Genomic DNA, 9,447 nt, shown 5'->3' with positions numbered 1-9,447 from the left:
GATTGGACGAGCGGAGAAAGCCGGCGGAGGGAGGGAGGGCGAAACTCGGGAGGCGATGACGCGGCGAAGTGGGGCGGGGCCCGCCTGCTATTGGACGCTGGCTCCTGAGCTTCGCTTCCGATTGGCTGCCTGAGGAGCGGCCTCAGGACTCGGGCGACGGCTGCCGTTGAACGGCCGTCGAGGCGATGGAGGGCGGCGGCTCCGTGTCCAACGTGGAGCTCTGCAATTTGGCCTACGCGGGGCAGCTGGAGGAAGTGAAGGACCGCCTTTCTGCCAACCGCGGCTTGGCGACGCGCGCCGATCAGGTGGGCCCCGCAGGGAGGGGCGGAGACGGCCCATCACGTGACTAGAAGGGGCGGGGCGTTCCTGCCTAACCCCCCCACCAGCCACCCACCAGGCCCATCCTTGGACTCACGGCCTTTGTCCGGGGTGGTTGTGCTGGCAGGGGCTCATGGGCATTGTAGTCCACTGGACATTTCGAGAGCTACGCCCATTGCGAGGAGGACCAGGTTGTACTCCAGGGGTAGTCAAACTGCGGCCCTCCAGATGTCCATGGACTACAATTCCCAGGAGCCCCTGCCAGTGAATGCTGGCAGGGGCTTCTGGGAATTGTAGTCCATGGACATCTGGAGGACAGCAGTTTGACTACCCCTGTTCTTCTCTATGGCCCATGCCTGGGACCTCGGTTGGACCCGTTGCAGCCTCTCAGCCAACCCACTTGCCCAAGAACAAGGAGCCATGGTCAGTTTATTTGCAAGCCCCCATAGCCTGGGGTGGCCAGACTGTGCCTCTCCAGGGCCTATTCTGCATACAATAGATAATGCACTTTCAGTGCACTTTAGAAGTAGATTTTCCTGTTCCACACACGTACATCCAGCTGCCAAGGCACATTAAAATGCATTATCCTGTGTTTGCAGAATGGGCCCAGGTGTCTATGGACTACAGTTTCCATGACCAGTATGGGTCAGTATGTGGTGGGGGGGGCTCATCGAACTTGCAGTTTGCGGACCTTTGGAGAGTCATAGTTTGCCCACCCCTGCATAGGCCGTTACAAAATACATTAAGATTTTGAAACTTTGTGAAACACAGTTATAAAATAAGCCGTCAGGTTACATTTGCAGATCACATTGGAAACATTTCCAAATTGTGAAAGCCCACCCGCGGTGATTGTGCTCTTCAGAACCTCCTTAGCCCTTATTTTCTTCCCTGCAAGGGTAAAGGTCAAGGTATCCTCTGTGCAAGCACCTGGTCATGTCTGACCTTTGGGGTGACGCCCTCTAGCGTTTTCATGGCAGACTCAATACGGGGTGGTTTGCCAGTGCCTTCCCCAGTCATGACCACTTACCCCCCAGCAAGCTGGGTACTCATTTTACCGACCTCGGAAGGATGAAAGGCTGAGTCAACCCTGAGCTGGCTGCTGGGATCAAACTCCCAGCCTCATGGGCAGAGCTTTCAGACTGCCTGACTGCTGCCTTACCACTCTGCGCCACAAGAGGCTCTTGGCTGCAAGGGTAGTGGCGCTTTTAAGACCAACAAACTTTTATTCCGGATATCAGCTTCCTTTTGCACACACACACTTGTATTTGACAATGTGTGATGGTGATGATGTTATCCGCTCAGTCGTGTCTGACCCTCGGCGATTCTATAGGGAAGTTTTCTCCATTCGTCTCTGCCAATGACCACTTGTACATGTACATGTAGATTAAAGTTTATCTCCAAAATAAAACTTCATGGGGCTTACAGTTAACACTGGACTCATGCTTTGTTGTGTTGCTTCAAACCAACACAGCCACCCACCGGAATCCACTCTCGCTAGGTGGAGGAAGAGAAAACAGTATGAAAAGCCTCTCAGTCCTCTCAGAGAGAAAAACAAGATGGAAATAAAAATAAGCATGAGGGTACAATTTGAACTGCTGCAGTGGTATAGTACTACAGTGAAGCGTGACCAAGTTGAAGGCAGCTGGTTTGAGCAATATGCAGTGCTTTCTGCAGTAATTTACAAAACCTCCTTATTTTAACTACTGGATTATCCTGGTTTGCGTTTACAGAAGCAAGCCCCCTGCACTGTATCTCTCTGTTATAACAAAGTCTAGTGTGCTGATGTTCCTTTTTTTGTTTTCTGTTTTTAGGATAACAGGACAGCCCTGCATTGGGCATGTTCAGCTGGACATGCAGACATTGTCAACCTTTTGCTAGACCTTGGAGTTCCCGTTAATGACAAAGATGATGTAAGTAGGATTTTTAAAAAGCAGTTTTCTAAACAGAATCTGGTTCCTGTGACTATTTACCCTGCCAGCTTCTTGCATCTTCTAAGAGACATTGGTGATGTAAAAAGTATTTTTAACATATGGTCCTCAGCATGAGGCTGGAGTCTAGATATATCCTTGTGTAGCCCTGCTGCTGTGTGAAGGAAGTTCTTCAGGCCCTTTTCCCACTTTTAAGGCACACAAACAGCAGCCTTACTGCAGCTGTATGAGTACAGTTGGTATATTCACAGATCTCCTGGGAATCCTGCTTGGATGGTAGAAAGCAGCCAGTATATATAGTCACCCTAGGGGTCCTCATTGTTCAAATACAGTAGGTAATGTATTCTCCCAACTTTCATTGTGTTTCAACTGAACACAATGGAAAAATGGGCAAATGAGAACAAGATGCAATTTAATAAAGAGAAGTGTAAAGTTCTGCATCTGGGTCAGAAAAATGAAAAGCATGCCTACTGGATGGGGGATACGCTTCTAGGTAACACTGTGTGTGAACGAGACCTTGGGGTACTTGTGGATTGTAAACTAAACATGAGCAGGCAGTGTGATGCAGCAGTAAAAAAGGCGAATGCCATTCTAAGAGGAGCCCTGCTGGATCAGGTTTGTGGTCCAGTATCTTGTCTCATTGTCTCATATAATGGCCAACGAGTTCCTTTAGAGGCCTTCCCCAATACTGGCTCTGGGAACAGAAGGTTAGTGCTTCTGAAGGTGGACATTCCCTTCAGTCACCATGGTTAGTACCCTCTGGTGGACCTCTCCTCCATTAACCTATTTAATCCCCTTTTCAAGCTGTTTTATTCTGTGGCCATCACTACATCCTGTGAGAACAAATTCCACATTTTATTTGCTCTCTTTGTAAAGTAGTATTTCCTTTTGTCCATCTTGAGCCTGCTGCCTCTCAGTTTCATTGGATGTCCTCCAATGAAAGGTAGTGGCAGTAGCTGACAAAGGCCTAATACACAAACAACAGAAATTGGAGCAAAGTTAGACTTTGCAGTGATATTCAAAAGGGCTCCAGTTTGATCTTGCGAATATCAGTTATGAGCATTGGGCTATGACTTCAGGCAGAAATAAGTTATTGCAGTATTGTATGACGATGGTAGAGGTTAGAGGGTTGGGCTAAAACTGGGAAAACCTTCTCAGCCTGACTCACCTCACAGGATTGTTGTGAGGATGTGGTAAGTGGAGGACAGCCCATACGTGCCACTCTGGGGAAAAGGATTATTTATGTGCCTCTCTCAACCCTGGGACAATGGAGCTGATGTAGAGGCTGAAATTGTATTACAATAATTCCATTTAATACCTCGCATATGCTGACAACTTACTAAGGTAAGCAACTGTCAGGCCCCTGTTTTCGTTCTACACCCTCCAGAGCTCTTGTAAAGTTAGCCGAGTTTCTGTATTTGAAATTTGTTCAAAATACATTTGAACAATGTATTCCAATGCATACATTGGAAATAGTCTTATTGATGTCATCAGTTCCTTCATTCCCTTAAAAGTCTTGTAAAAGAAGTCACTGATTTTTCTTCTACTTAGGAAGTGGGAAAGAAAGACAAAGGCTGTTGCTAGTGCAGAGAACTGGGGTCATTTCTTTGTAACAAATCCTTGTTCCTTTCCTCTCACTAACTTGTAAGAGTTTGCACCTTGTTTTCTTGGCACCTTCAGGCTGGCTGGACTCCTCTGCATATTGCGGCATCAGCTGGTCGAGATGAAATTGTGGAAGCTCTGATCAAGAAAGGGGCCCAGGTGAACCCTGTCAATCAGAACGGCTGCACGCCTCTACATTACGCAGCCTCCAAAAACAAGCAGGGGGTAAGAGAGTCCATGTGTTGCCCCTCCTCGCCTTCCTCTTGTACAGAACACCTAGTTGCATAAACGTTTCTCACCTTGGTGTCTAGATCGCACAAATGCTGTTAGAGAATAAAGCGAATCCAGATGCAAAGGATCACTTGGAATCAACTCCACTCCACAGAGCGGCAGCCAAAGGAAATCTAAAAATGATTCAGATCCTTTTGAAGTACAAAGCCTCGGTCAACCTACAGGATTCAGAGGGAAACACTGCTCTGTATGTATGAGTGTCCCTGTGGTATCTTCCAGTTCTACTGTGTTTGAACATCTAAGCAGTCCCTTTCAATGCAAAAATGTAATCGTTGCCTGACTTTAATGACATGTACTCCCTCCCTCCTCTTGAGGGAGAGCCAGTATGGTACGTTGGTTAAGAGTAGTGGCCTCTAAGCCAGGGAGCCAGCTTTGATTCCCATTCCTCCTCCGCAGGCAGCCAGCTTGGTGACCTTGGGCCAATCACACATCTGTTCTCAGAACAGTTCTTCCAGAGCTCTCTCAGCCCCACCTACTCACAGGGTGGCTGGACAGCCATCTGACGGAGAGGCTGATTCTGTGAAGGCTCAAGGGATTGGCAGGTTACAGTGGATGAGCAACAGGGCTGTGAGTGTCCTGCATAGTGCAGGGGGTTGGACTAGATGACCCAGGAGGTCCCTTCCAACTCTATGATTCTAGGAAGGGAAGTCAATTGGATGCCGCTTTGAGATTACTTTGGGGTAGTGACAAACAGAGTATAAAAACCTCCTCGTGCATGGCACACTTTAAGATTGTCTGGTTTACAGATTTTCCAGTCATCTGTTGTTATGTCTGAATACGAATAACCTTAGTAGTTTAAATTCAAATGACTGTCCAATGTATCTTGATATCTTTGTATATCCTCCTAATCTGCTTTATGCCAATAAAGGTATTGTATTGTAAATTCAAATGAGTAGCCATGTTGGTCTGAAGTAGCACAATAAAATCAGAGTCCAGTAGCACCAATAAAGATTTATTCAAGGTGTGAGCTTTTGAGTGCAAGCACTCTGTGGGAACCTGTGACTTCATCTTGGCTTAGCAGCTCTGCTCCATGGGATAGGAGCAAAGGCGAAAGGTTCCTGAACCAGGAAGTGCTCACTTGCTCAGTCTACATGCGTTTTAATGATGCTTTGTGAGTTCTTTGAGTGCTTGCCTGGCTTTTAAATGACTTAGAATTTTATTAACGTGACTATCAAATTTGAACTTCCCTACTTGTGCGTCTTTAGCCAAACTCATAATTCTCGTTTTCATTTACAGCCATTTAGCTTGCGATGAAGAGAGAGCCGATGAGGCCAAGCTCTTGGTATCCCATGGAGCCAGCATCTATATTGAGAACAAAGAAGAGAAGACTCCCCTGCAAGTAGCAAAAGGCGGCCTGGGTTCCATCCTCCGGAGACTGGTTGAAGGCTAGTGATCCTCCGTCTGCTGAAACTCTGTTTTTGATTCACACTTGGGAAATAGTGGCTGACCTTTGACCCTACCTGGCTCAATCTGGATGCTCCTTGTACTTCAGCTGCTAGCCATCCCTACACCTGCACCTTCTGTGGCCAACCAAAGCCCTTTTACCTTCTTGTTCCTGCCACCTTGGAAAGCAACTATGTTGGAACCAGTACAAGATGATGTCTTCTGGGGGTTTTATTCCACTGGGCCTTGAAGCACCAAACTCTCAAGATGTCAGTCTTCCTAAATTAACTTCCTGGCCACAGTAGGCAGTGTTCAGTGTTTCTCAAGCAACTTTTTGCTTGCTGCTGTTAATTCTGAAATTTGTCAGTTGCCTTTTAAAAAAAAAATTGGGTCACTAGCAGGCCTGTATGAAATAAAACAGGATGGAGGAGAATCCTGCCACTTACGTAAGAATAGTGGAAGAAGGGATTGCAACCAGTGTGGAGCATTCAGGGAATACTCCAAGCATAGGTGATTAGTTGTGAACGCAAGTTGCAGCTGCAACCTCTGACATAAAGTGCATGTGGCATCTCAGAGCCCAGGAATCTTACTGTACAGCTGCTGCCCATTGCAAGGAATTGTTGAAATAATGGTGTTTGTCCCAGTGTTAGGTATTCTGTTCTTCAGTTATAATTTACAAATACATGTTTGTGGTGAGGGCCAGAACTTTCATATGTTCTGTGTTAGGACTGTCCACAACAAACTTTTCTTTTCTTTGCACCTTTCCCCGCTAACACATTCCCATCTCCCGTTATCAAAGACCAGTCTTGTTATAAATAGAATAACGTTGATGGCTTTTTATACTGGCTTTAGTGCCAGTGCTGAAAACGAGAAAAGAAGTTTCTCCTTATTCTTTCATGATTGTTACACATTTGAGTCATTGCTGCTCTTTTTTTTTTAATTATGTGGAGCATAATATTTGCTGTTCTTACAGTCCTTATCATTTTTTTGTAAGTGCCCTGGTCCTGCTACTTATGACTCCGAATCAAGACATTTTGGAATCCTCAGAATAATTTTGCTAATTTACTGTAGAAGGTTTAACTGAACAAATGGTTCGGCTAGATTTTCATGGGTGGGATTTAGGATCTTGGTAACCAGGAATGTATCCCTTTCTTAAATCATTATAGTTCGGTAAACTTTTATTACCCTCGGTGGTGACAAACGGATTTGTGCTCATACAGCCCTGTGAATAAAATGACTGTGACTCACAGCTGAGCCTGAGAGTGTATGTTATACACCGTAAAAGCAAATTAGAGGGGAACACTACAGACTGGGAAGTAGAAAAGTTGCTGTTAGACACACTAATTATCTACGTGTTTCTATATATCCTGTTCAGAGACAGGATCCCTGAAGCCATCTTAGTTGACATCCTGTATTCTCCAGTGTGGTACAATAGCTGGGATTGATCAGATGCAGGGAAGTTCAACAGGGATCTTCAGATTGATAAAGAGTGGCCTGAATAGAAATTGGGACTTCAAACTCTGTGGTAGAGCTTCTATTCCATTTGTATAAGAATCCAGGTTCTATGTGGGTCTACTCTCTCCTAGGACAGCCATTGCCAGCCTCTGGTGTACTGTACTAAATCCATGATGAATATCACTTATTTCGATGCTTCCTCGTCCAAGAGAGTTAGTGCAGCATTCTTCTGCCTTCAGAAATGAGCCCATGTCTGTTTCCAATGCTGTGAGTTCTACCAACAGAGCTCGTAGATCAGAATAAGTAGTAAGTTGCACTTTTTTTAAAGGAATATGAGTGGCAAACCGTCGGGGAGAATACAGAATGTGGAATTGTGCAGTCAGGAAGGGCAAGATGACAGAGAGTGGCTGTTGTCTGGTTTCAGAGCCTTCTCCAGCCATGCTCTTCTACCTGTACTTTGTGAAACCCCAAGATTTATACTACTCTGGGAGCTTAAGATGGCTGTCAACCAGCTCAGCTGTAAGTTTGCAGCTAGAGCTTCGAGGACTGCAAAAAGAACCATATTTGACAAAGCAGTGGGGAATTTTTGAAGTTTCCTCAAACTCTAGGTCTAGAGTAGAGGTTCCCAAAATGGGCAGTATGCCCCAACTGGGAGCAGTGGAAGGATCCCAGGGGGCGATGAGGAATTTGGGGGCAGTAGGGGGGCAGCAGTCTGACCCTGCTGCAGATGTGGTTCCCTAGTGAGGGAACCACATTGCCTGCCCCTGGGTAGTGGTGACCTCCTGGACTTTCTCAGTGCCCCATCTCAGTGCAGACCAGGCCAACCCTGCCTAGCTTCATGAAGGAAACTACGGCCTTGGAAGGTGGACTGGTGGGGTCACCATCTTGCAGAGCTCCTTCCCCCCCCCCTCAACCCCCTCAGGCTCCGTCCTTCCCAGGCTCCACTCCAAATCTCCAGAAATTTCTTAGCCCACAGTTGGCAACCCTTCCCCAAAAGTCTGCATCTTTGGCAGGCTGGAAAAGCCGCCTTGTGGCCATGGGATTGTCCATTGCTCGCTTCTCCCTCTCTCTCTTTGCCTGTCTTGTCTTCCTCCCCAAGGAGGGCCCAGGGGACTTTACATATGACTTTTACAAAGAACTTATGTATTATTTTTTTTGCAGACTAAAATAGGGCTGCTGCACAACAACTAAAAGAGAAGTGTAGCTGATATAGTAGACCTAACACCAGGAAAGATGTGTATGTTCATTTGTGTGTGTGTGTATGTGTGTGTGTATAGGGGGCACTAGGAGTGTTACCTGGAAACCAAAGAGGCAGCAGCCCAAAAAGTGGAAAGCACTGACGTAGATTATAGATATAAATTCATAGAGGATAGTGGCTCCTAGCCACGGTAACTGAAGGGAACCTCAGAAGTAGTCAGTCTCTGAATCCCAATTCCAAGAGGCAATATTGGGGCAGGCCTTGGCCTCTGTGCCCTGTTGCTGGCCCTCTAGAAAACTGGTTGGCCACTGCATGAGACAGGATGGACCACTGGTCTGATCCAAGCAGGGGTTTTCTGGTATTTTAGTGAAGGCCCAGCCTCTCTGCTTTGTTGTTGGCCCTCCAGAAGAACTTGTTGGCCACTCTGTGAGACAGGATGCAGCATTAGATAGACCCCTGGTCTGGTCCAATAGGGCTTATGTTTTCAGCTTAGTTGCCATTTGCAAATAAATAAATAAAAACAGGGTTTTGGTTTGGACAAAGATCCAACAGCAATTACTTTTTAAAAGTCTAGCAGCTGACAGGAGTGTGGATCCTTCTCCAACACTATTTGAGGCTCATGGGGCCTTAGTAAAATAGTGTACAGATGGACACTGTAGGCTTCATATGCAGCTTACAAAAAAAAAACTTACAAAAAACAGTGCAGTAGGGGGGAAAGAACAGTTTTATTCTGTTACTCTACCCCAACATTTTATTAATGCTTATTTCTGCAGAGTCTACAAGAATACATTTTAAAAGGTTTATTAGGAATTGTTTATCCAACTGCATAATATGTTTGGTTCTATATTCATTCATGGAAGAGTTCATGCTCAGGTTGCATTTCCTCCATGTTTTTAATCATTTTTAAACCACGTATTTAATTTGTATTCCCATAGATCCCTCTGAAGAAGTGTTGGCAAAAAATGTTGGGGTAGTATAAAAGAAATAAAACTCTTATTTTCCCCACTGCACAGTCTTTGTTCTTTCGCTCCACTGTCGGTCTGGCCTATGCAGCTTTCTTCTCCTTCTCCTTCTCCTATTCACTGACCTTGTGAAGCATTCTGGAAAGACGAAAACCATTATTTTGTAATATTGTCCCTGGTACAAAGAAACCAGTTCTCTGGATCTCTTTCCTCTGACCCATCCCTGCAACCTGCTCGGAACAAAAAAGGAAATGCCGTTGGGGTCAGCACATTCTGATTTCATCTTCAGGCACGTAGACACACTCCTGAG

General features: G+C 45.8%; 1 protein-coding gene across 1 annotated transcript; it reads left to right on the top strand.

Annotated features, from left to right (window-relative positions):
* The first annotated feature begins 115 nt into the window (after window positions 1-115).
* PSMD10 (proteasome 26S subunit, non-ATPase 10) lies at window positions 116-6,771 on the top strand. The gene is made up of 5 exons (XM_077309302.1): window positions 116-305; window positions 2,130-2,228; window positions 3,927-4,073; window positions 4,160-4,326; window positions 5,376-6,771. Exons 1-5 carry the CDS (start codon window positions 186-188, stop codon window positions 5,527-5,529), a joined length of 687 nt encoding a protein of 228 aa, XP_077165417.1. The 5' UTR covers window positions 116-185; the 3' UTR covers window positions 5,530-6,771.
* The last annotated feature ends 2,676 nt before the right edge of the window (window positions 6,772-9,447 follow it).

The sequence above is a fragment of the Paroedura picta genome, chromosome 13 (assembly GCF_049243985.1).
Source record: "Paroedura picta isolate Pp20150507F chromosome 13, Ppicta_v3.0, whole genome shotgun sequence".
Lineage (NCBI taxonomy): Eukaryota > Metazoa > Chordata > Lepidosauria > Squamata > Gekkonidae > Paroedura > Paroedura picta.
This window is presented reverse-complemented; position numbering and strand designations above follow the sequence as displayed.

Coding starts and splice junctions, on each gene's coding strand:
- PSMD10 (XM_077309302.1), top strand. CDS start 186: ATGGAGGGCGGCGGCTCCGTGTCCAACGTGGAGCTCTGCAATTTGGCC. Junction 4,074..4,159: donor CCTCCAAAAACAAGCAGGGG/GTAAGAGAGTCC, acceptor CTTGGTGTCTAG/ATCGCACAAATGCTGTTAGA. Junction 4,327..5,375: donor TCAGAGGGAAACACTGCTCT/GTATGTATGAGT, acceptor TTTCATTTACAG/CCATTTAGCTTGCGATGAAG.